Source organism: Antennarius striatus, chromosome 12 (assembly GCF_040054535.1).
Source record: "Antennarius striatus isolate MH-2024 chromosome 12, ASM4005453v1, whole genome shotgun sequence".
In the NCBI taxonomy this organism is placed as follows: Eukaryota; Metazoa; Chordata; class Actinopteri; order Lophiiformes; family Antennariidae; genus Antennarius; species Antennarius striatus.
Genome location: NC_090787.1, coordinates 2629889 through 2655761, shown reverse-complemented (window position 1 = coordinate 2655761; position 25873 = coordinate 2629889). Strand labels below are relative to the sequence as shown.

Genomic DNA, 25873 nt, shown 5'->3' with positions numbered 1-25873 from the left:
ATTGTAATGAATGACAATTAAATTATCTTACATCGCTGGCAATGTCCCTGGAAGCCTTTGCTGCAATAATAGAAATGGCATCATTGCGCAGGTCGTATCCCTTTTTCTTGGCATCTTCATTTGCCTGCTTGTACATTTTCTGAGCAAAGAGACAATAAAATACACACTCAAAAAGTAGACCAAGTATCTTATAAAAAATATTGTAGATCTGTGGTATGTTATTTAAAAATATATTACAATCTAATGTTTTGAGAATGTTTGAGAAGTACTGACCACACTGTAGTTAGTTTTGTTTGCTTTGGCCAGTAAAATATCCATGGCATCAGGCATGACGTGAATAGTAGTCTTGTCTTTTTCCCAGGCTTGAATATAAGCACTCTGCAAAACATTGTTTTGGTTCAGTTTTCATAAACACTTAAACATGTCAAAAGTTTTCATTGAGATTTCAATCACTATTAACCTTAGAAAATTATTCTGCTGAGTCTAAATGAAGATTTCAGCAGACTTGACAATAACTTTGTCTTGTAGTTTTATACAAATGATATTTAGCAAGTTCAATTTTCAGCATTAACTTATTAATCATTCAATAGCACGAGGTCATTGTCATGTTACACACAAAAAGATAATATCCCCATGAGCATGTAATATGTATCTATGCAGATGATGTGATTTAATATTTCAATATGATAAGATAAATTGAGTCTCTTCCTCTAAACAACGGAATCATGATCGAGTCACTGTTGGTATAAATACACCTGAACAAGCAAGAAATACTCAGGATCTCCAAGCACATATGTATTTCACTGAAGTAAGACATACAGTTCTTAATAATGGCTAATCTGAGAAATTGAAATACAGTAAATACTTGATAAACTACATGACGTAAACATGTCATAAAGAATTGGATCATGACAATCAATTCGTTGTCTCTTGTCTTTCAGCAATAGAGAAATGACAAAAAATTCATAAATAAGGAAATTTGATTCGAATACTAACTGAGAATAGAATATAGATTCTAAAAACAACACTGCAAAAATGAAACAGAAAGAAAAATTAGAGGAGGAACTGGAAAGTACCTTGTTTATAGTCTGTGCATTGGCCTTAGCCAGCACCATGGGCATGTCTTCAGTGGTACTTTTAAATCTGAAGTTGCTTGGATGCTGACGATACGGTATGTCACTCAGGATTTCACCAGCTTTCTTCACCTTCTCCACATCCAGTGAACCTATTGGAACCCATCCAACACCCTGCATCGACTTAAAGTCCTCCTTATAAACAGCCTGGACAAGACAAAAAAACCCATCAATTTGGAATGGTGAGCGATGCTCCAAAACAGGAAATGCCTGAAGATGACAACTTTCCATGGTACAAATTAAATTATTCATACTCACATCACTCTGTAGGTCATATGCATGTCTGGCCTGAACCACATCATTGGAGTCTGGCAGGCATGTCCAGTTGTGCAAACGGGTGATGTAGTTGGCATGGTTGACCTGAATCTGGTTCTTCTTGGCCAGTTCAAAGGCCATCATGTCCACTGGGAGGTGAAACTTTGTCTTGGACTTGTTGAAGTCCTTCTTGTACAGGGCATCACTGGCAATCTTGGCTGAGTTCAGAGCCAGCATGAGGAGAGGATCATCCTGGACACTGCGGGCACCAATGTGGTGGCCAACCTGCTTACGGTATCCTGCTTTGTACTTGTACTACAAATGAAACCATGAAGACTTTCATAATCAAGCTCTGGTTAAGGGCAAATGCATAGCAAATAATCCATATGATAGATGGTATTTAGTAGAAACAACTACAAGATAATTACATCACTAGCGATAACAGTGGAGGCTTTGGCAGCTTGGACTGCAATGGCATCAGCACGGAAATTATGGCCCCTCTTCTTGGACAGTTCGTTGTCCAATTTATACATTTTCTGAAGACAGAGAGAAAAAAAGTCTCATGGAGAAAAAAATACAACCCATATAAGAATAAATCAACATCATTGTCAAAGTACTTCAAGCTTTGAGATTACAAAAGAAACCTGTGGCTGTTCTTGGCTGTTTTTTCTTTATTACAACAGATCTTTGTGGAAAATGGGCATAAAAATCAAGCAGTATCATGCTGTACCTCACTGTAGATCTTCTTGTTTCCCCTGGCAAGAACAATGTCCATTGCATCAGGCATAATATGGATGTTTGTCTTGTCATGCTCCCAGTCTTTGATGTAAGATTGCTATAAACACAATGGCATTGTTAGCATGGCATCACAGACATACATGTTAGACAAGTGATACTACTTTTATTGTCTCATCCAGTACCTTATCCATAATTTGATTGTTACATGTAGCCAGTGTCAGATCCATAGAGTGCATGTCCTTTGTGAATTTGTAGTTGCTAGGATGTTGACGGTATCTCTTTTCACTGAAAATTTTTCCAGCTATTTTTGCTTTCTCAACATCCAACGATCCGATAGGAACCCATCCTATCCCTTTGAAGAAACTTTCATACTCACTCTTGTACTGGTTCTGTGGGGTAACATCAGAAGAAAAAGGAAAACTTCAAGTATTATTATTTAAAATCTTACTTTTGAGGTGATCATCATGATTAACATGGATTGGATTACATCGTACATACATCACTAGCGATGAACTGCATGTTACGAGCTAGTTCAAAGTTCATGGCATCAGGTAGGACAGTGTAGTGGGAGATCATTTGCTTGTATCCAGCCATAGTCTGAGCAGCAGAGGCCTGCTTGGCATGGACAACGCTCATCATATCCACTGGGGTGTGGTACTTCAGCTTTGACTGGTGGTAGTCCTTTTTGTAGTTCTTGTCACTCTGCAATCTGGCCACCTCCATGTAGTGAACCAGCAGAGGGTCGTCCTGGAGGCTGCGTAAGCCAACGTGGTGACCTCTAGTCTTCTCATAAGCCAACTTGTACTTGAACTGTCACAGCAAACATATTCTTTGTCATTCAGTTTTTCCTGCTTTAGCATTGTGATGTAAATACTGATTTCATTCAGTTTGAAGACACTTACATTACTGGCGATAGAAGTACTGGACTTGGCAGCTTGAATTGGGATGGCATCTGCTTTGAGGTTGTAGCCCTTATTGGCCATTTCCACAACACCAGCTTTGTAGAGTTTCTGTACAAGACAGAAAAGAGGTAAATACAATTTACCACATGCAGTGTTTAGTATGAAAAGATGTTGCTCTATTATTTCAATGATTTCCATTACATTGCTCATGTTCAGAGCGTTTGCCTTGGCCAAGAGAATTTCAGGCGAATCTGGCATGACATGGATCTTCACTTTGTCGACGTCCCAAGCTGCAGTGTATGCTTTCTGTAAATAGACGTCAGAAAAACAAATCAGCGATTGCATTTATGAACTAAATTCTGAACGTTTTTGTGGTCTTGCATTAAAACACGGTGTACCTTGTTCATGATCTGATTGTTGGCAGTAGCCAGAGTCAAGTCCATAGAGTCCATCAACTTGCTGAACTTGTGGTTGGATGGGTGAGTGCGATATTTCTTCTCACTCAGAATGTCGTTGCCAACTTTAGCAGTCTCAACGGCGAGGGACCCAATAGGGACCCAACCAATACCTCTAATGTAGTTGTTCCATTCAGATTTGTAGTCACACTAAAATAAATACAAGGCCTCATGTGTTATGGGATTATAATCCAATTACTGAATGTATTTGCCTTTTAATTTTTTACATTTTATACTCACATCACTGGACTGGGTGTTCATGGTGCGAGCCAGCACTAGGTTCATTGCATCAGGAAGGAGAGCATAACTATGCTGGATCTGTCTGTATCCAGCCATAGTCTGAGCAACAGAGGCCTGCTTGGCGTGGACCACACTCATCATGTCCACTGGGGTGTGATACTTCAGCTTTGACTTGTGATAGTCCTTCTTGTAGTTCCCATCACTCTGCATTTTGGCCACTTCCATGTAGTGAACCAGCAGAGGGTCGTCCTGGAGGCTGCGGAAGCCAACATGGTGACCTCTGTTCTTCAAATAGTCCTTTTTGTAATGTACCTGGAGATTAAAGGGCAAATAATATTTCATTATTCATCATTTTAAGAATTTACATTTCAATATTTCTTCCAGAAATGTATTTCTCACTTACATTACTTGCAATAGTGGTACTGGCTTTGGCAGCTTGAATTGGGATGGCATCTGCTTTGAGGTTGTAGCCCTTATTGGCCATTTCCACAACACCAGCTTTGTAAAGTTTCTGTGAACACACAAATGGATCAGAATGAAATTAAAATGAAGTAAAATTCAATTAGAAATAAAATAAGATAATCTCATGGCTTACATTGCTCATGTTCAGGGCGTTAGCTTTGGCTAAGACAACATCGGGAGAATCTGGCATGATGTGGACTGTCAGTTTGTCGGTGTCCCAAGCTGCAGTGTATGCTTTCTGTAAATAAAAATACAAGAAACAAATAGAATTTATGAAGATATTTCTTATGTCCTGCAAGCCTAAACTGCAGGTTTGAACTTGGTGTACCTTGTTCATGATCTGATTGTTGGCAGTAGCCAGAGTCAAGTCCATGGAGTCCATCAACTTGCTGAACTTGTAGTTGGATGGGTGAGTGCGATATTTCTTCTCACTCAGAATGTCGTTGCCAACTTTAGCAGTCTCAACGGCGAGGGAGCCAATAGGGACCCAACCAATGCCTCTGATGTAGTTGTTCCATTCAGACTTGTAGTCACACTACAAGAGAAATACAAAGCCTTAAATCTTATGGATTAGACTTAAAGGTTTCTGTCCTTATAAATGAAATTATTTAGGCATTTCAGCGTTTTATACTCACATCACTGGACTGGGTGTTCATGGTGCGAGCCAGCACTAGGTTCATTGCATCAGGAAGGAGAGCGTAACTATGCTGGATCTGTCTGTATCCAGCCATAGTCTGAGCAACAGAGGCCTGCTTGGCGTGAACCACACTCATCATGTCCACTGGGGTGTGGTACTTCAGCTTGGACTTGTGGTAGTCCTTCTTGTAGTTCTTGTCACTCTGCAACTTTGCCACTTCCATGTAGTGAACCAGTAAAGGGTCGTCCTGGAGGCTGCGGAAGCCAACGTGGTGACCTCTGGCTTTTTCATAGTCCTTTTTGTATTGAACCTGAAACAAAAAGTAAATAAGTTACTGGACTGTACAAAACATTGACTGTTTACATCTTCGCTGTGTGAATTTATGATATACATACATTGCTGGCAATGTGTCTGCCTTGCTTGGCGTGCAAGATAGGGATAGCGTCAGGCTTCATGTCATATCCCTTGGCAATATCTTCCAACCACTTATATTTGTAGTGACTCTGTGGATGAAGTGTAAAGACAATGGTTGTGTACAGATGATGTGGATATAAACTTTACATTTCAGGAATAAAATATTCCCAACTTGCATATTTTGTCAGTAAAACAATGTCTAACTTCAATAAATAAATAAATTGTACTCTACCTCACTAATGGTTTGGGCATTGAATTTAGCCTGAAGGAACTCTGGGCAGTCAGCTGGCAGATGATAGGTGTGCACGAACTCTTCTCCAGATGCTTTGTATGAAGTCTGAAGGGAGGGAAGAAAGAAAGCAATAACAAATGTGAAATCTTGTATGATTCTCACAGCAGAAGTTTTGGTTTGGCATCAATATTTCATAAAGAGTCTGAGATACAAATACTTGACCTATAAGAAGAATAAATTTACTTTGTCTAGCTGTTTTGTGTTGGCCAGTGCCAGAGCCATGTTCATGCTATCAGTCTTGCTGGTGAATTTGAGTCCACTGGGATGCTGGCGATAGCTTCTTTCATCCAGTGCAGCTTTAGCTGCCTTGTTCTTTTCAATATCCAGAGAGCCAATAGGAACCCAGCCTGCACCTTTATAGTAGCTGTTGTAGTCTGACTTGTAGACATTCTGTGGGTACAGGGAGGAAAAGTCATCAATTTGAACAATGGATGTTTATTAACAATGCATCATGGTAAGCTATCCAGACAAAAAGTGAAAGCGTACATCACTCTGAATCTCCATCATGCCGCGACACAAATGTAGGTGCATGTTGTCAGGGAGAAGCAAGTAGTTGTGAGGGATCTGTCTGTATCCAGCCATAGTCTGAGCAGCAGAGGCCTGCTTGGCGTGGACCACACTCATCATGTCCACTGGTGTGTGATACTTCAGCTTTGACTGGTGGTAGTCCTTCTTGTAGTTCTTGTCGCTCTGCATTTTGGCCACCTCCATGTAGTGAACCAGCAAAGGGTCGTCCTGGAGGCTGCGGAAGCCAACGTGGTGGCCCTTTGCTTTCTCGTGAGCCAACTTGTACTTGTACTGCATTGAAGAAAACATTTAAATGTGAATCACATGAATAATTCCATTAAAGCCTGAATTTAATTCTTATTTTACTTGTATTTACTCAACTTACATTACTGGCAATGTCTCTGGATGATTTTGCTGCAAGAACAGGGATGGCATCTTCCTTCACATGATGTCCTTTCAGCAGATCTTGGCGATGAGCATAGGTGTAATAATTCTACACAAATGATAATCTGAGTTATCTTTCAAATATATCATCCATTTCACTGATATATACATTTTACATGAAGAAAATGTACTGTAAAATAGTAGATGATATTGCACAACTAACCTGGCTGATGTTGACAGCATTGTATCTCGCTTGCATCAGTTCAGGGGTGTCAGCAGGCAGATGGTAAGTGTGCATGAACTGCTCTCCACTGGATTTATACTCTTTCTGCAGGACAACAGAAAAACGGCATTGGTTTCAGAATATTGTGAGATTTATATTACAGGAAATGAGCTGTTGTGGTGCCTCCCTTTCACCTGATTCATTATCTTGGCATTGGTCTTGGCAAGTTCCATGCTCATTGAGTCCATGGCACTGGTGAATTTGAGGGTTTTGGGGTGCTGGCGGTACTTCTTCTCATCCAGAGCTGCCCCTGCCGCCTTGGCTTTTTCCACCTCCAGCGAACCAATGGGCACCCAGCCGATTCCCTTAATTGAGGTCTCGTACTCCATTTTATAGTTATTCTAGAAAGAAGAGGAGATATCGAAACACATCTCTTTTAGTTTTTATCTACATTGATAAAGAAAAAATTGCAAAAAGGGGAAATCTAACTGACATCGCTGGCATTGTAGTTCATGCTGCGCGCCAGGTCCAAACTCATTGAGTCCGGTAGGAGGCAGTAGTTGTGGTGGTGCTGCTTGTAGCCAGCAAACGTCTGCACTGCCGAGGCCTGTTTGGCGTGAGCTATACTCATCATGTCCACTGGGGTGTGATACTTCAGCTTAGCCTTGTGGTAGTCCTTCTTGTAGTTCTTCTCACTCTGCATCTTGGCCACCTCCATGTAGTGAACCAGGAGAGGATCGTCCTGGAGGCTGCGGAAGCCAACGTGTTTGCCCCTCGCCTTCTCGTACGCCTTTTTATACTGGACCTAGACATTAAAGGACACAAACTCTCCGTTAGAATCCATCATTTATATATTCACATTGCTATGAGAATCATTGTATACATGATACAGGATATGATAAATGTGGGTTCTGTCTGAGGAAACTTACATTACTGACAGCATGTCTGGCGGATTTGGCAGCGACAATCGGGATAGCATCAGGCTTCAAGTCATACCCTTTAGCAATAAGATCCTGCCAAGCAAGCTTGTAGTAGTTCTGAAATTACAAATTATGGATATAAATAACAAAAAATAACATTTGACATGAATATAGTGTAATTTTGCACAATCATATTAAATAAATACTGAGAAAACCACTTATACAATTTAAAAAAGTCATCTTTCATTATCTTTGTCTTACATTGCTGATGTTGTAGGCGTTACACTTGGCTTGGAGGAACTCGGGGACATCAGGAGGTAGAGAGTACTTCTGGTGGACCTCCTCCAGGCCTCTCTTGTAGAACAGCTGTAAGACAACCGAGCAATGAGGGCAGAAGTTGCACGAACCAAACCAAAGATAATCTTGGGGAAAAAAGCAGCGGATTTATCCTGAGAGTGGGAGTCGACTCACATCACTCCTCTGGAGCTGGTTAACTTTGGCTTGCATCATGATGGGGTGGTCATCAATAGAAGTGAAGGGGATAGTGTCTGGGTGCTGTCTGTATTTTTTCTGTAGGAACACAAACAAATGAACACATTATGTGACAAAACCTGTCAAATGTTGAAAAGGGGAAAAGTTGATCAGAACAGACCTCACTAAGAATCTCTGCTGCTTTCTTGTTTTTCTCCACATCCATGGACCCAAAGGTGACCCATGGGGTGCCTTTGGTGTAGGTGTTGTAGTCAGACTTGTATTCATTCTATCATGAAAACCAACAAATTCAAATGATTAACAGCAACGGAACAAAAAAAAAACAACTGTCTGTAAAAACATGTTCTAAACTCTGTTGATACTTACATCACTCTGGATGATGTTGGCTTTCTTGGCCAGGTCCAACAGCACACTGTCATAAGGAAGGTAAAAGTTGGTGCTGACGCTCCTATACCCAGCCATGCTGGAAATGGCCTGGGACTTCTTGGCCAAGGTGACGGACATCATGTCCAGTGGTGTGTGGTACTTGGTCTTCATCTTTTCGTAGTCCTTTTTGTATTCACGCTGTAGTGACATCAATGACCGATGGTTAAATAATCCACCTTTAGCCTTGATAGAATTAATATTAATAGAAATGCGATTGTTAACAACTTACATCACTCTGAATTTTAGCCACATGAACAGAGTGCAATATCTTGGGATCGTCATTAATACTGAGCGCTCCAACCATCTGTCCCTTGTTCTTTTCATACTCCTTTTTATATTTAACCTGCAAATAAATAATAGCCAAAGACAATCAATTACAAGATCCATTGAAAAATGAGTACTCTGAACTCAAGATGACCGATACTGGAGCACACTTACATCACTGGCAATGTTTGTGTGAGCACGGGCAGCGAGGATCGATATGGCGTCGCCCTTTATCTCAAACTTTTTTGCTTTAGATTTCTCCCAGTCATACTTGTAGCAGTTCTGCAAGGACAGAATCACACCATTGAGTAAAATAAAAGTCACTTCTTATTATATGTTCCAGCAATTAAAACATCCTGAAGCTCACGTCGCTGATGTTGAAAGCGTTAACTCTGGACTGGACAAAGAAGGGATAGTCTGGAGGAAGATGAGACTTGGTCTTTATTTCCTCATACTCTGCCTTGTAGTTCAGCTGCAGAAAGAAGAAGGAATAAAAAGATTCCGTCATTAATTTTTCATGTCTTTCTTGGTACAGCTTGTTGCACGAGAGTTTAGGTGTTATTTGTCATTTTCTGTCAGTGGAGGGCAGCAATGTCTTAGCTGGAGTCTATCTGATTCATATTGACTGTCCCTTTCCCTGCTTTCCCAGCTTCTCTCTGTTCACAGGGTTTATTCTGGGCCAACTGAATGCTTGTTGCTATTTATACTACAGAGAGATGGCTCTCCAGTTTCCATGGTGCCCACAGAAAGACAGCTGGTCCATTAAGATGATTGGGCACATTTTAAGGTAATCTGAATATCTTGGAGATTTGATCTGGAGCATTACTTGCTGATTGTGGCAATAAAAGGAGGAAATTATGAAATGTTACTAGCCATACATAAGAGAATCACCTACATGAGAGCAATTAAGAGAAGTCATGTATGAGATCCAACTGTATTTAACATGAGATGTTCGTGCTGCCATACATACGTCACTTAGCTGTTGGGCGTTGATGGCGGCTTGAACCATAACTGGCGAATCCGTCACTTGCGTAAATTTCACCTTGTCTGGATGTTGCCGGTAAGTTTTCTGCAAACGAGACGGAGAGCAACGGAAAAATGTGACACAATTGGAGAATCGCACATTTGCTTAGCTGCAAATAAGTTTTTTAGAGGCCAACAGACTCACCTCACCGCAGTCTTGAAGCTTCTTTATGGCTTCATACTCGGGCGTAATTGTTTGAGGGAAGAAGCATCTTGTTTTTATGTCTTCATACTCGGCCTTGTATAGTTGCTGCGAGACGAAAAAAGGTGATAAATGTGTGAGGAGCAACACAATACGTAGAGAAACAAAAAGGAAAATGGACAGCTGTTCACCTCATTCTTCATCTCCTCAACTTTCTGGCAGTGAAGCATGTAGACGTCCTCGTAGCTGCCAATGTAGTGGCCCTTCACTTCGTTGTCATACTTGTTTTTGTACCGTGCCTACAAAAAAAGAAGAAGAAAATAAATACATGCATTTAAAATGATAAAATGGGAAAATAATAACCTGTCTGTGATAAGAGAGTCTCCAGTCTTACATCGGTGAACTGTTTAAGCACGGAGTCCATCTGGAACTTTGGCGTGTCGCAGTAGTTAATACTGAAACCCCTGCTTTTCTCATAGTTGGCCTTATACACTTTCTGCAAAGATGATACCAAATAATAAAAATTAGCAAACACTCAAAAATGCACAAACAGCTGAATGCATCAGCTTTGCACGTGATACATAAAAATGGATGTCACACCTCACTGCCAAAGGCAAACAACGATATGTACCACCACGTCTGGTTACTGGATTTAACTAAATCCTTTTGGGCTTCAAGCGACTGGCGGTATGCGAGTGACTTTCAGATGGTTTTTATTTAGCACCACTCGTATGACAATCCACTCAGTGGAGCATCATGTCAGACGCTCCAAATAACACCCACAACTTTAGCAGTCACCGTTTTTTTTTTAGTTCGCTGACTAACAGGAGCAGTGACGTGTGGTCAGGGGAGGATAGGTGAGGCACGGCCTCACCTGCCATCATGAAAGAAAAAAAATGGAAAATGGAAGAAATAAATTAAATGGTTGCATTTATCCAGTGATGTGTATTATAAAGTTATTTTCCGTTTAACGTCACCAATTTTAGATAATTTTTTCTCAAAATCCCTGAATTTTCACATTTGCTAGCTGTGCTGGCATGCTAAACAGTGAGACCGTAATGCTATCTCTGTATGTCGCTATTAAAATTTTCAAATACATTTGCTATATGAACTGAATTTCCATAATTTAGCTAATATATATAATGTACGGTGTTTGTTGGTCAACAACTGTATGTGTGTAACGTCTTTCTTGAGTTGAGCGGTCCTAAAACGGCTGGGAAGAGGCAAAAACTGAGGCACGCAGTACTACTGCCTCATGGTAGGGGGCGCTGGTGATCCCAGGGATTCGGCCGGGGATTCATCTTCCTCGGCAGCAGAAGGAGTGACGCTGCCGCAAACTACAATCTACACTGTAGCTTATTAACCATGTTTGTAAATCTGATTATGATGAAGTCAGTGCCTCACCAGCCACGAACCTCACCACACATCACTGAACAGGAGTAAACGTCAAATCCAACATTACGTTCATACAGCGCTGCTGTGTGACTTTGATAGATTTTTAGAACATCTGTTGACTAGAAATCCGTTGCCATGCAGTGTTTTTCCAGACACCTACATCGCTGAGGATGCTGCCGGCGTATCTGAGCTGCCTGAGGAGAGGATTCTGTGTAGCGGGGAGCGTGTTGTAGTCAGACTGCGCTTTGTTCTTCTCATACTCCTTCTTGTATTGGACCTGAAGACCAGAAAGGTGGAGAATAACATGAGTGAGAATGAAGGAAGCAGCGACTCTGACTGATGTCACATAACCTCAGTTCGGTCATGCTGGAATGACGCATATGTCCTTGCTTTCCCAAGATGACGTGTGTTTGCATTGTGTGTGATTGTGTGGGTGGATATGAGTTATACAGTGGCTGAAAGGCCTCTTCTGGGATTCTGATGTGTTACTGGATAACAGCGAAACAACACACTGAGTTGGTGCAGGAGGATTGAACTGATTATATATGTGTTGGCACAAACAGAGTCAGTGTGTTGACTCACGCTCAGCTCTGAGACCCGGGTCGACTCCCCATGAAATGGGCCCCATAAAAACACCCCGATATGTTCATGTGTGCGTTTTTTGTGTACTCACCTCGCTGGCAGCAATACGAGCCTTCTTATTCGTGTCATAAACGGGCGTATCTGTTTGCATGAAATAGATTTGGTCTTTGGAGTCCTCGTAACGTTGCGTGTAGTTTCTCTGCGCACGGAAAGGAGGCCGTGGTTAAAAACACCAAACATACAAACCTGTACCATCTTGAAAATACTATAACTTCTGCAGGAGTAGATTCCTACGTTGCTCAGGTTCTCCATCGCCACCCTGGCGGTGGCCACATCGAAGTACGGCGTCTCGCACCATTGACCCTTCACATTTTTATTGTAGTCTTCTTTGTACTTCAGCTGTGGAGGACAACAACACCCATCAGCTTTAGTAGACGTATGCTACACATCATACAATGGTAAAGAAAGACGTGTCTTCATATTGTGTCTGATAAAGCACAGTGGGAATGACTGGAATCCCTGTCATTTTGACCTATTGTTAGCCTCTCCCTTGCAGCTTAACATGGGCAGTAACATCAGAGAGCAGGTGGCCAGTTATTCCTAGCAGAGGCTGAAAGTTGTTTGGTGTCTAGGGAGGAGGGGGGGTTATGTTTCCAAGTAGGCGCAATGTGAAAAGTACAACTTTGAACCTCTAAATTTTTTCCGGAAAACAGGATTATTATTCTCTCATGCCCTTTCGGTTTTGTGGAAGAACATCAGATTTATAGTTTACCTTGTGCTAAACATGATATTCAGTCAGATCTGAAGGGTAAGGTTAGAGTCGTCTCTTTTGTTGTATGCATGACGCAGAATTTGCTTCGCTTACATCGCTGCGCTGCTGCTCCGCCCTCCTGGCCATCTCCACTTCAGGAGGATCGGGCAAGGACGTGTACTTGGCCTTGCGCTTGTCGTGACCTTTCTTGTACTGAACCTGCAGAGGAGAACAGAACAGAAGGTGAGTTCCTATAAGACAGTATGTAATCCGTTTTAACATCGATATGAATGTATGTGTTGTAGCTTACATCACTGAGGACCTCCTGAGCCTTGGCCACCCTACGCAGCTCTGGGCTGTCGATGAAGGGGTAGTAGAAGAGGGTCTTCTCTGCCTCCCAGTCCTCAGTGTAAAGTTTCTGCAAGTGCAAAGTTAGAGATTACTCCACGCATGCTAAATATGTTCTAAATAAAACAAAATACAGTCTGTTTGAACATAAAACACAGTGCTGGAGTACTGCATGGTGGTACCTTGCTGTAGTTAGCAGCATTCTTCACAGCCAGGACCAACTCAGGAGCATCAGGAGGCAGCAGGTACCGGTCCTTCGTCTCATCCCACTTCTGTCTGTACAGAACCTACCAGCGAAAAGGCAACGCCGTTGATGTTCATGTTTTTGTTTTTGTTGTAATCTTGGTATATTGCTATGATTTTAGTTAAGTCACCTTGCTGATCAGTTCAGAAACACGCTTCACGTGAGCGATCTCTTTAGCCTCTCCATCGTACAAGCTCGTTGTACGAGCTTTATTTCCCTCCATGCGGTATTTGACCTGATGTGATAATATGCCATTATTCATGACTGGAAATTGAATAAAGTTTTCAAGTTTTAAGCAAACAGAATCACCATCAATGTTTAATTCATTTAGCTCCCTACTCCATGTGCTGCTGGCATCGTAGGATTAAACCATTCAACTACCACTCAAGGCCTCCTGAACCTGACGTCAGCAGTACCTCACTGAGCTGCTCCTGGGCCTTCCTGATGCGAATCAATTCAGGGGTGTCAGTGATGATGGATGGGGGTTTCCCTCTGGACATATCGTAAACATGTCGGTACTTGTTCTGTCAACAAATATCAACAGCATTGAACAAATCATCAAAATGTAAGAAAATAGATTGTTAATGTTAAGAAAATAGATTCATTATCAAGTCATGCAAGGAATTTGTTTTGGTTTGGCATTACACAAAAATAAATGTCCAGCAAATTCATAATGAAGAAGTAAAAAGTAAGTTCTGCAAGACAATAAGTTTAAACTACAATAAATAAATGGCTTTGCAGTTTATGTACTAATAATGATAACAAAAATAATGATAATAAGGTTTAATATTCTTATATGATATTTTATAATTATTATAACTATATTACAATTATATAATGATTTAATGTTTATATTTTAATAATATTATAAATGAAAACAATGATTACAAAATAATATAAGTATTGTTATTATTACAATAATACAATTATATTTATGCATATTAATATTATTATCATCATTACAACTACGGGGGCGTATTTGGTCATTGTCATGATGCTTACATGACTGTACTGCTCCAGCATCTTCTGGCTGTGAGCCAGGTACGGAGTCATGAACTTGGAAGTATCCACCTTCACCTTCTTCTTGACTTTCCTGGCAGGCAAGCCAGACTGAAGTAGGACGGAGGGAAGCACAGTTAGCGATCCGGCTAACAAAAGAGTCAAACCTCCTTCACACGTTGGCGAAGAAGTGAAAACTACATGCATTTAAAACAGGGCTTCTGACAAAGATGAAGGGAAGAACATTTAGCTTTTTTCTTTACTCGTATTGAGAAATTAAATTGCTGTCAAGGATAGAAGTGAAATCGTGGCGAAGAGGGATATGAAAAAATGAAAATTACACATTGTTGTTGTTAAGTTTAATAGCATGAGTACAGGCAACATATAAAATGAACATGTCATTACATGAGCACCAACAATGTCTAGTAGCATCTCAGGCTACAGCACATGCAAGGCTGAACCAAGGTTAAAGTATTCATTAAAGTATTTGAATTAAAAGCGAGGGAAGGAGCAGTTTTTCTAAAATCAGCCATTCGATAGCAAATACTTGAATGTTCATGCTGTCTTTTACCTGATTTCTGGTAATGTTACTAACTATTGGAAGCTAGAGCATCTGTGGAAGCAGGCAGCAAAATATTCATACAGGCATGCGGATGGGGGTGCGTGGGAGGGTAGCATCATTATCAAGACATGGAGGGGTTTCCTGTGCTGTTTAGCAGACTGTGTCCCTTGGGAGGAGGTGCGTTACCTGGAGGACCTGAGTGTTTTGCTCAGTGACAGTCGTCGTTGTTATCTGCTCAACATATTACAAATATAGAACAAACTCTGGGGTTTTAAAACTGCCAGAACAGGTTATGGGAGAAACAGCACATTAATCTCATTGGATTGAGGGTGATTTTTCCACAGCTCTGGTGCTCATTAAATACTGCTACTGACACCCCTGGTACAAAACTAGTGCTAAAATAAGGGATCTTTTTTTCTAACCCAACTTTTAATAAACCAAATCCTTCTCCACTCAAATAAAGTGTGTTAAACTGAGATTGCAGTCAACTTGAACTTGAAAGAAAACAAAATATCCTCTTTTTCTGGAGCCTGGCTGCTCAAAACTCACCTAATAATAAATGCATGTTTTTGTAAAATGCATCTTTCCTTTGTTCCTGTTATCTATACCGAAGCTCCCAGCCATACATGAGCTGTTTAGACAGCTTTGCAATCTAGACATCTGTTCAAACACTGCTGTTAATGGATTTAAAAGAGAGTATTGTCCGACTGGTTTCTGCTCTGTTGGTCTGTGCTCCTCATTATATAGACTGGATTCAACTTGTGCTAAAAGCTTTGGAGAATTGATTTTAATTATAAAGTCAAAAGTGGCGTTCTCCAATGATTAATTCATAATTATTTAAGCATCTACACTGTTTTCCTATAAATAAAATCCCATCCTCCTCCATACAATTGCAATCAAGTCGACTGTGACTGAATGTCATAACCAGATGTTGGACTGAATGTCATAACCAGGTTGGACACTACCTGAAGGAAATGCTCTAATTGTTCTGTAATTCATAAAACACCATTAATGTGAGGGGAAAACATTATTTTACAATCAAGCACCTCTGCCTACAGTCACTCAGTATCCCCTCCGTTCCATGAATAGCCCGTCTAACTTTCAGCCTTCCTGAATTACACTTCCCTATACTTAGGAAGTATCACAGTGGAACTTTTACAGTCACTTAAAATCCAGCATTCTAGGACAGTAGGCCTCAAAGGTTCTCTACATCTATGAGCAAAGCAATCCAGGAACAACCAGAGCTGAGGGAAAGAACATCTCAATCATTTTGATCAACATTTGTAAGAGGCTTCAGTGTCGGAATCTATCAGACGGGAGAGAACCACAGCTCTAACTATTCCACTTCACCACACAGCAACGTGTTGGACATTCTAGGAGACTGTCTTTTCATGCTTTTGCCTCTCCTGAGCGTCTTTCTGACAGCAAAGCCACGGCGCTCCAGGCTATCAAAGTATGATTTACAACACGGTTGGTCGCCACCCCTCCCCAGTTTTACTTCCTTTACCTCTCCCTGCCAATGTGCCGTAGATGTCCACTTCTAAATTTGTCTGGTCGCCAGACGGAGAACTCAACGCTCCACCCCTCGATGACCCAAGGAGTCCAGTCATTTTTTTACGAAGTGAGTGCTGGGAAAAACCTTCCGAATGTCTAGATTTATGCAGCAGGTCATCATTACATGAAGCTACAATCCATATGAGTATTTTTTCACGCTATGTTTCTCCCCATTCTGTAGATTCAACTAGAAGCCGACTTACAGTTTCTAAAAACAATGCAATTGTTCTCCACAGTGTAGATGAAAGTGGTCGTGAAATCAGAGTGTATTGAGTTTTGGTTTCTCTTGTTTCCCGCCTCCCAAATGATTTACATCTTTATGTCAAAGATGGTAAATCAACAGTTGATATGTTATATAGGAGTTAAATGATAACGGCTTAGTATGAAGACATCACAACAAGATCTCCATCATTCAGACTCCCCTATAAGATATCATGGGTGATGAGTAGGAGTAAATACAAGGCTAACTTTAATCCTATTTCACCAGGAAATACGGGATTAAAATGTTAGCCTTCTGCTTTCACTCTTCCATTGGACACTGACAGAGAGACTTTCAGTAACAAACATTTAAAACATCCTGGAATCTATAGGTTCAGTCTGGTTCTTTAAAGACAACATTCCTCAATCTGAGATGTCATCATAAATCTAGTGGCATCGTATTGTCTGCAAGGGTTTCTGGGATTACGTCATATGCTTTTGACATGTGACCACCGTAAGGCAGCACCTGGGCAGGCCGACAGAAAATGTCCGTCTAAAATCTGCACTGTGAAGTAGATTAGAGTTAGAGTTTGCTTTCGGGATGTCAAAGCCATCAGAAGGTGTGTGTCTGAAACTGGATCCGCCATCAGATGAACTGCTGACTGGAGGGGTGGGGGGGGGTCACGAACACAACTATTCATAGGGCCTGTCGAGGTCATAGATGATGTTCATCTACTGAAACAAATGAAGTCACGTCTGATTTTAATCATATTTAGTGATGTGACGACAAAAAACTAATGCTTTAAGTCATGAAAATGAAGTAAAACTTGCTTTTCCGGATCAATGTCGACATTCCGGGGAGAAGATGCTCACTTACCTCATCGATGATCTCCTCCACCTCCTCCTCCCCCTCCTCATACTCCTCATATTCTTCGTATTCCTCATATTCCTCCACAACTTCCGTCATTGCGGGGACGGTTTTAGAGGCTCTACGCGAGACATAAAAGACGTTTTCAGGCGTTTGTGATTGGAACAACATCATGCAGACACACTGATGGGAGAACACAGGATATAGATGTGTAGCAGAGTTAGAAGTTCTGTCTGGGGCTTTGAGTGGAGACCGGAGGACAACTGCACCAGGGGTATTTTAGGATGCTGACTGTCATACCCCGTTGAACCCAGTCACACTCTTCTAAGAGCAATAAGCAGCAAACACACACACTCAGAAAATATATAACCAAATATTAATGGAAAACTAAAGTGCATGCCGTACCAGCAAAAGATTCCCGTAGTATTTCCTGACAGTAAGGATGCCTCAATCGCCATCCACTGGGGTCTCAAACCGATATTCCAACTTTGGAATTTTGCCCCAATCCTAAACAAAGTGATAAAAAAAACAAATAAAAAAAGTGTGCAAATCAGCAGTTACACAGGGAAAAGTGCAGATTAGGAAGGTGAAACACAGAGCGGATTATAATAACAGGCTTCACGTCTGAATGTATGACCCCCTCCTCCCCTCTCTTGCCACAACACAGCTGAGAGAACTGGGCCTCCTGGATGAAGGTTGGAGACAGCTGCCCAACGGTGCTCCAGCTATTTGACATGTAAGCTAATGCCGCGGCCTGATTGGCTGACTCTGTTTAGCAAATGGAGATGCAATGCCTTCTGAGGCTGCAGGTTAAATATAGGATGGCATACTAACTACCTTTTTTAGCACATCTTTAAATGAAAAGGGTACTTTCTGTGTAAAAGAGCAAGAAAAACAGGTTGATGAGCCGAGGCAGGAGTACAAAAAAGAAACCAAAGAGTCTGAGATTTTGGAAAGAAGGCACGATGGCGAGACTATCGCTGATGTTTCAGGTACATCCACAGGTAGGCCTGGTCTGGTCGTGCTTGGGTCTTGTGGTTCTGGATTGCTCTGTTACTCCTTCAATGTGCAGCAGAACTTTTCTGACACTCCTTTTCTCAGTCAGGTGCCTTCATGGGATCCATTGGAAGGAAGCGATGGACATCCAAACCCAAAGAAACGCCACGTACAAATGTAGAAAAATCTGAATATTTGTGCTTCCCTCCCATTCTTTGCTTACCGGATTTCTTAAAGTTAAATGGTCTCCCAAGCCGCCAAAGACTCCCCAGCTTCCCTCCAGAGAAACGCGGGGCGACAGCACACAGTTGAGGTTTCTACCCAGGTTATCATGTGGGCAACGCAGCCAATCACAGGCCGGCACTCTCGGGTTTCAAAATCTAAATATACCTAAGTGATCCTTACAGAAAGGAGCACCTGTTGAGCCCAATGCATCAGCGGTACAGTTACGAGGAAGGCAGCGGGGCACGGGCAATGGGGTAGGGTTGGGGGGCACAAGAAAACAAGAGTGAACCCCCCAACTGTAACAGTGCTAATCAGCATGGATGGGTTCATGTCAGAGGAGATTTAGGAATAAATGATGAATAGATGGCCACAGGAAAGGATTTGAGTGTTCCTGTGAGGAAGAGGCTAGCTGAAGGCTAGCTGCTAGTCAGATCTGTTGAGGTCATCTATTAGCTAATTCAGAGCTGGCTAGTTCCTGTTCAGAATCAGGTCAAACTGATGAGGAAGGAAATAAGAAGCAAATCCATGCCTCCATAAATATGAGCATAAATGTAAGAATTTTTAAATGGAACTGAAAGATAAATCACCAAGAACCCTTCGATTGAAGGCCGACCCAGAATGAATTAGGATTCTCTCTGGCCGGGTCTTTGCATTTACTTTTATATAAAGAAGAGTTCAGAGCTACTACTGTACCCTTAATACATCTTTAACACAATTTAAATCAACTGTGTTTTATTTTATCAATCAATCAATCTTTATTTGTATAGCGCTTATTCACATCAGCAGACATTTCAAAGTGCTTTAACAGACAGAAACCCACCAGAACCCTCCAGAGCAAGCAGGAAGCAAAAACTCCTTTATTGAGGAAGAAACTCCGGGCAGGACCCATATGACAACAAAACTAAATAATACATTTTAAAAAAGACAAATTATAAGTTTAGATTTGTTTTTGTTTTTTAAATATAGAGCAGGCTACTGCTGCAGTATCACGACCTGAGTCACTGAGGAGAAGTGGCAGGTATAGGTTAGCTATTTATGAACACGCTCTGGAGCCAGTTTGTGGACTTGGCAACAGGAGTTTAGACAATCAAACATGAACCATCCGTACATTTCCTCCCTTCAGCTGATGTGCTTCTGTCCTGGGGTGTCATTTATTTGAGCTCAAACTTTGTCCGAGGAGCCGGCGGCCTTGAGATGGACGACAGCAGCTGAGTTCCTCTTGCCTCTGGATCTTTGGATTTACTCAGAGTAGTTCATTTTAATAAAATTAAAACTGAATATTTTATAAAAGACTATCAGAAAGGGCTTTTCCAGGTGTGGAAACATTCAGGTCAGACAGGACATCAGAGACTCTTAATGGTTCTACCAGTGGAAAGAATCACATCCCGATGCCAGGGACACCCAGGAGGAGGCTACATGATGCTTAGTCACTGGAATAAATGACCGATGACCGTTGGTCGGACACAACAGCTGCAGGAGGGACCGCCACAACAACAACAGCGCCGACTGTCAATCTCATCGCCAGCAACACCTTGAAAACCAACAATGACTTCTACTAAGGCGAGAAGCTGAAAATGAAAGCTATGAGTCATGGAATGAGTCGTCAGGAAGAGAATCGTTGACAGTCAACATCTGGACCAACCCTTCCAGCGTCGTCAGAAGGTCGTGGGTCGGCTCATGCCAGACTGAATACTGGAGTAAATAAAATTATTTCCGCTTAAAATTCTCGAGACTTGAAAAGATGATTTGTTCATTTAAAAGCTTGTTCTCATATCTTGTGATTCCAGCATCCTTCACCAAAAATGAAATGCAAATCAAAACATGCAAAGAATTTGAATTACTTATGCACAGACCTTCTGGATGTCAGTTGTTGATACTATAACTGGATGTTATTTAGACTGAATTACTAGCAGCTCAAATGAATCATGAACCACCGTGTAAAAATAACAGCATTAGGAACACCTACATGATGATTCAGTTCAACATGAAGCATCAGATCAAACTATTGTGGTTTAGGAACAAGACGTAACTGACGTCTGTATAGATGTACCTCACTGAATGTAGTTTTCAAGTAAAAATGGAAAATTTATGCACATTTTCAGGAGCTTTAGTAACTTCTTTTCCCATAGTTTGAGTTTGAGGAGTCGTCCTTGTGACGATACGATCTTCACACGTCGAGACTTCACAGTTATAAAAGCCTGAATAGCTGCAGGGCTGGAAGCATTTGATTTACAAGCCTACTACTTTGTTCTGTTCTGTTCTCTAAAAATCGGCCTGCATACATTTTGGAGACGGTCTCTTCTCTTTGAATCTTATCTACCACGAGATCAGACGACACATGTCGTTTCCCAGACGACTCGAAAGCACAACCGAACATCTGATCCCGAGAGAGGCAAACAAATAACCCACCAAGAGAAATACTCATTCAGGAGGCGCATGAAACAGATAAAAACACTTTATTTACTGATTATTCTTAGAGACTGAAAGGAAGAGGGCATAGTGTGATTTCACCCTCTTGTCTGTGTGTTTCAGTCACCGTCAACCGTCATCGCTGGAACATTCTACTGCAGGCACCATGTTAAAGAGAAAATACTGGACTTTACACATCGTGTGGGGTGGGAAATAAAAACTTCCACAGCCAGTCTGGCAATACTGCAAGGCCACTGTGAGCAAGAGTCACACACAGCTGAAGACTGAGTCCACGTTCTGGTTCGAGTCGCTCCGTTGACCTCCGTATTTCGCTGAAAGGAAAACCGTGCAGATTATTCAGTTTAAATAATTTGAGTCTCTTCTGTCGTTCAATGTCCTCCATGAAAGGTCCCTTTTTTTTTTTTTTTTTGTTTTGTTCATAACGTCTTTTGTCAAATAAATTATCACAGAAGACATTGTGTCCCGGCAGTGGTCTGCCCATGTCAGCATCACTGGAGCGAGGAGAGAGCCTCCGATTGGCTGGCCTCAGACCGTCCTAGTTTCAAGCCCGTGTTGGGAGCAGAAAAAAGAAGGAGCAAGGGAGCGCTCTGGATCAGAGTCAAAGGTCATCATCTCACGCGAAGCCGTGACATCATCCACTCCAGACCCTGGCATAACCTGGAGGTGAACAATATAAGAGAGTGGGGGGAACGGAGGAAGAGTACTGGGTCAGACAGAACAAACGCACGATAATACGTTTTAATTTCCAGTCTAATATAACAGGGAGAAACAGCTAAATTAGCAGCGCTCACCCCTCCCCAGTGAGGGCACAGCAGGCCTGGATGTGCCACTGGTGGTCTTTGACGGAGGTGAGCTGGAGACTCTGAGAGATCTCAGCCACGGACAGGCAGCCTTTCACATCCTGCTTGTTGGCAAAGATCAACAGCCCAGCTTTCCTTAAATCCTGGAGGGCAAATAAAGACACATGAAAAGAGGAAACTGTAAAGTAACGGTGTCAAACAAATTAGCATTCCACGCAAAAAGACTGTGTTGTTAGAGCTGCTAACTGGTAGCACCATAGATGAGGGACTTTCAGTTCATAGTTAAGGGAACTTCCATTATGCATTGAGATTCAGATTTAGCTACCTGCAAAACAGAAGTACCGGTACTCATGTAACCCAACATCAATTAGATGATCAAAAACAGTCTTCTAGGAATCGTAGTTCTTCATACTCACTTCATGTGCGAGCATTCTGTAAAGTTCCTCTTTGGTCACTGAGATCCGTTCTCTGTCGGTGCTGTCGACGACCACGATGACAAACTATTCACAGAGAAAAATAACGGACTGTGACTCACTGGATCCACCAATTTGAAAGTTTGTCCAACTAATCAGATACTTCCAACACATTTTATTTTGACGCTGAGGGAAACCTTGTTGTTATGTTTGGCCGTTACCTCTGTGTTTGTGTAGTACGTATTCCACGATGACCGGAGGGACTCCTGTCCCCCGATGTCCCACATCAGGAAATGCGTGTTGTTGACCACAATCTCCTCCACATTGCTTCCAATCGTCGGGGAGGTGTGCACCACCTCGTTCATTGAACTGTTGTGTCAGAAAACATGAGAGTGACATTTAAAAAATTGGTAACCTTGGGAATAAACCAAGCACTACATTTGTATACTTACAACTGGTAAAGAATTGTGGTCTTGCCAGCATTGTCCAGGCCCACAATAATAACTTTATGCTCTGAAACAAGAAGAAGACTGATCAGGACGCTTTGTGGAGACAACAGTAACGTCATTATGTGGGTTTAGTGCTAGTAACTGACTGATGTGTCACTCAGAAACAAACAACAGCCCTTAATGCGTCACGCAGCAGCGCTTGGGACGACCAGTAAGTCTGTTTACCAGGAGCCACAGTGGCCTGAAGCAGCAGGTAAACATAGGTCTAATTTATGGAATTAATTATGATTCAGTTCTGTTTAGTGTAGCAAAGCCTTTCCAGAAAGCTCATGTGTAAAAAAAACCTGACTCAACTTGAGCTCAATGGTACAGAACCCCAATTGGTATCTTTGGTAACAGTACAGGCCCAAAGTCAAGGCAAGGTCATGGCATACTATTTCACTTCCTGCAGCAGCACAAAAGGCGTCTTAATTATTTATGACCAAAAGGGTAATCAATAGACCCACGACAACGGGTCAAAAAAAAGAAGTCCACATTTTCCTTTCACATGTTTGTTCCAAGCAACAACAAACACAGTCGGTCATGTGGTAAACATACCTGGAGGAGTAACAACAACAACAACAACAACATCACAACTAAAACCAGAATAACTGAAAAAATTCTCCTTGGTCCAAGTTGCACCAAAGATAATCGAGAACTTTTCAGATGCCTGCAGACAAACCTCTTGAATGAGAGGTGAAACATCTTCAAGGAACTTTCTTAATGTCCAGTGGATTGATTTAAACGACTTTGGATAACCATGACCTGGATAAACGAGAACCTACACAGACATTTTACCACTGCTACCGTCCCAACAACACAGCAATGGACACAACGACAGCAATGCAACAGTCTGCGAATGCAGACATAAAAAACACACACCTCACCAGAGTTCAAAGTAGGTCAGTAAATATTGATTAAATATTTGTTTTTTTATAATTTATGATGGATTCAAAGGACAGGGCTAGATGGAGGAAATTGATTCGCTGTGGCGACCCCTGAAGGGAAAGGCCGAAAGGAAAAGAAGAAGAAGATGATGCTCACCAGATTCCACTCTGAACAGAATTAATATTTTCAACACTTGATGGAATTTAAAATGAGTTAATGATGAGGGCATAACCGGAGTCTGAGTAACCTTAACGCTACAGAAGAGCTCACCACCACCATCCAAAGCCTTTAAATATTAATGTGCTGGGAATTACATGACCCAGTTCCTAACGGCATGCCACCGATCGTCTGTTGATCTTCTGGCTGAATCCATCATCTGGGACAGCAGTAGCTTCCTGTGACTGGCAGGGTGCAGCTGGGGGGTAGAACTAGGGGTTACAATGAAAGCCTCACAGCCTCCAGTGACGTGATGGATGGCAGTGAGAAGAAGGGGAGCCCACAAACAAAAGGGATAACTAGTCTTGAAGATCCAATAAACTATTAGAGAACAGATAGATGCTGTTTGTTTGACATTTTGGATTAATATTTCAATTATTTCAGATTGATTTATTAGAGTGTAGTTTTGCGAGATGTGCATCACATCACAAATTCTTGATTTGTCCCACAAAGACCAAAAAAACGTAAAGACAGCCACATTTTCACAACAACAAGTCAAGTTTCACACTCTGATGATCTATTATTTGATTTAGCTCTAATTTGGTCTATTCTAACAGCTAACAATGCAGAGTGTGAATGGAATGTAGGGCAGAAGTCACAGAAACATAATTATGTGGGAGATAAAACCTAAAATTTTATTCTGCAGCTTGTCAGATCATAGTCCTGCGGTCCTACCTGTAGTCCTGCCTACAAGCATTCATTGATCCGTGCAGGCCACATTATCCTGCTGATGTGGCTGACTTCATTGTGCAACCCTCCACCGGGGAACCGACTGACCCAACGTGGAACCTCACGTTACACAGGTTCACAGGTAGTTAGTGATTCCAGATCACAATCCAGAACACGACTCGGGTTTCACCGAACCTTCGCTCCTGCTGCACAAGTAACCTGATGCAGAACCACATTCTTTAACGATTAAAGGATAAGTCGTGTACTGGGAGATTACAGAGTGGCGCAGATTAATGTTTATAAAACGTAATGAACAACATCACAGGGAGAGAGCAGGACTCTGTCTGTGAAGGCGTTATAAATAAAGCTAATTTAAAGGGAGCAGACCCTTCTTTCAGAGCGGGCCTTTTTCTCAACACCAAGCCCACTCTGCGGCCATGTCTTCGACAGCTGTGTGATGAACGTCAACACCATATCTTACCTTGATGATTAAAAAGCCTCCATAGCTTGGTAAATAATATTCCCATGGCTGACGAGTGGAGTTTTCCGCTGCCAGTTTGTAAGAATCCGCTGTAACTTAGCTAGCTAGCGTTGATGCTATCCAAGGCTATCAACTTTACCTAGCTAGCCAGCTAACCATTTACACAAACGAACAGCTGTCAGAGTTTAGAAGTGCAGCCGCCATACTTGTATGACTAAAACGGAATTAAACCTCACCTATGACAATGACGTTTAGGGTGTGACGGGAAATTGGTTGCCAAAAACAAAACCACAACGTTAGCCACAGCGGCTAGCTGGTTGGTATCAGCTGTATGTTGTGAACGCGCTGCGCTTGTCAACTGTCAGTCCTGCGCATGCGCAGTCGCCCTGTCTCGCTGCTATCAATTATTAAGAAAAAAAATGCGAAAACAATAACACCTTTATCAAATATATGCGACTGCATTATCAAATATTTCCGAATGAAATAGGAACAAAAAATATTATTCTACAATAATTATATCGTTACGACTTATAAAAGACTCGTTATTAACTATTCCATCTATTAAATATCAAATACAGTATATTCAAATTCAACAAACTTTATTTGGGCAATATTTTACGATACAATTGTGAAACTAATATGCTGTACTATTAAGATAGTGGCTTATTGTGATAAATAACTTTATCATAACATTTAATACATCCATGAAACTGAGCTAGGAAAATTAAAAATTTTGATTCGTCTCGTTTCGGATGATCGATTCATTTTTATTAAATTGTGCATTCGTTATCAAGTTAAACTAAAATAAATCTGCTTATAAAATATTTGATGGATTTCTTTAAAAGTAAAGGCTAGGA

General features: G+C 41.5%; 2 protein-coding genes across 20 annotated transcripts in view; both read right to left on the bottom strand.

Moving 5' to 3' along the window:
* Positions 1 to 18670, bottom strand: part of neb (nebulin) — a 55114-nt gene extending 36444 nt beyond the window's left edge. For 12 of the 19 annotated variants that reach the window (XM_068328913.1, XM_068328915.1, XM_068328924.1 and 9 more), the window contains exons 1-49: positions 18630 to 18669; positions 17816 to 17917; positions 17420 to 17531; positions 14977 to 15021; positions 14232 to 14339; positions 13646 to 13753; positions 13360 to 13464; positions 13168 to 13272; positions 12948 to 13055; positions 12752 to 12856; positions 12181 to 12285; positions 11978 to 12085; positions 11465 to 11581; positions 10304 to 10405; positions 10101 to 10208; positions 9913 to 10017; positions 9715 to 9813; positions 9112 to 9216; positions 8919 to 9026; positions 8710 to 8823; positions 8421 to 8618; positions 8215 to 8322; positions 8034 to 8132; positions 7824 to 7928; positions 7572 to 7679; positions 7136 to 7447; positions 6837 to 7043; positions 6643 to 6747; positions 6421 to 6528; positions 6015 to 6326; positions 5712 to 5918; positions 5469 to 5573; positions 5218 to 5325; positions 4821 to 5132; positions 4514 to 4720; positions 4319 to 4423; positions 4127 to 4234; positions 3724 to 4035; positions 3427 to 3633; positions 3230 to 3334; positions 3029 to 3136; positions 2625 to 2936; positions 2309 to 2515; positions 2119 to 2223; positions 1817 to 1924; positions 1392 to 1703; positions 1077 to 1280; positions 274 to 378; positions 32 to 139 (exon numbers count right to left, since the gene is read on the bottom strand). In XM_068328913.1, coding sequence (XP_068185014.1) covers positions 32 to 139; positions 274 to 378; positions 1077 to 1280; positions 1392 to 1703; positions 1817 to 1924; positions 2119 to 2223; positions 2309 to 2515; positions 2625 to 2936; positions 3029 to 3136; positions 3230 to 3334; positions 3427 to 3633; positions 3724 to 4035; positions 4127 to 4234; positions 4319 to 4423; positions 4514 to 4720; positions 4821 to 5132; positions 5218 to 5325; positions 5469 to 5573; positions 5712 to 5918; positions 6015 to 6326; positions 6421 to 6528; positions 6643 to 6747; positions 6837 to 7043; positions 7136 to 7447; positions 7572 to 7679; positions 7824 to 7928; positions 8034 to 8132; positions 8215 to 8322; positions 8421 to 8618; positions 8710 to 8823; positions 8919 to 9026; positions 9112 to 9216; positions 9715 to 9813; positions 9913 to 10017; positions 10101 to 10208; positions 10304 to 10405; positions 11465 to 11581; positions 11978 to 12085; positions 12181 to 12285; positions 12752 to 12856; positions 12948 to 13055; positions 13168 to 13272; positions 13360 to 13464; positions 13646 to 13753; positions 14232 to 14339; positions 14977 to 15021; positions 17420 to 17509 — 6852 coding nt within the window. In that variant the 5' untranslated portion in view covers positions 17510 to 17531; positions 17816 to 17917; positions 18630 to 18669. Of the gene's footprint in view, positions 1 to 31; positions 140 to 273; positions 379 to 1076; positions 1281 to 1391; positions 1704 to 1816; positions 1925 to 2118; positions 2224 to 2308; positions 2516 to 2624; positions 2937 to 3028; positions 3137 to 3229; positions 3335 to 3426; positions 3634 to 3723; positions 4036 to 4126; positions 4235 to 4318; positions 4424 to 4513; positions 4721 to 4820; positions 5133 to 5217; positions 5326 to 5468; positions 5574 to 5711; positions 5919 to 6014; positions 6327 to 6420; positions 6529 to 6642; positions 6748 to 6836; positions 7044 to 7135; positions 7448 to 7571; positions 7680 to 7823; positions 7929 to 8033; positions 8133 to 8214; positions 8323 to 8420; positions 8619 to 8709; positions 8824 to 8918; positions 9027 to 9111; positions 9217 to 9714; positions 9814 to 9912; positions 10018 to 10100; positions 10209 to 10303; positions 10406 to 11464; positions 11582 to 11977; positions 12086 to 12180; positions 12286 to 12751; positions 12857 to 12947; positions 13056 to 13167; positions 13273 to 13359; positions 13465 to 13645; positions 13754 to 14231; positions 14340 to 14976; positions 15022 to 17419; positions 17532 to 17815; positions 17918 to 18629 lie in introns of all 19 variants that reach the window. The other 7 variants (XM_068328912.1, XM_068328917.1, XM_068328916.1 and 4 more) reach the window with 2 other exon arrangements.
* Positions 18671 to 21068: 2398 nt separating this feature from the next.
* On the bottom strand, positions 21069 to 25374 carry arl5a (ADP-ribosylation factor-like 5A). The gene is made up of 6 exons (XM_068328854.1): positions 25017 to 25374; positions 22727 to 22787; positions 22496 to 22643; positions 22278 to 22361; positions 21853 to 22004; positions 21069 to 21718 (listed from the first exon to the last, which is right to left on the bottom strand). Exons 1-6 carry the CDS (start codon positions 25060 to 25062, stop codon positions 21670 to 21672), a joined length of 540 nt encoding a protein of 179 aa, XP_068184955.1. The 5' UTR covers positions 25063 to 25374; the 3' UTR covers positions 21069 to 21669.
* Between the last annotated feature and the right edge of the window lie 499 nt (positions 25375 to 25873).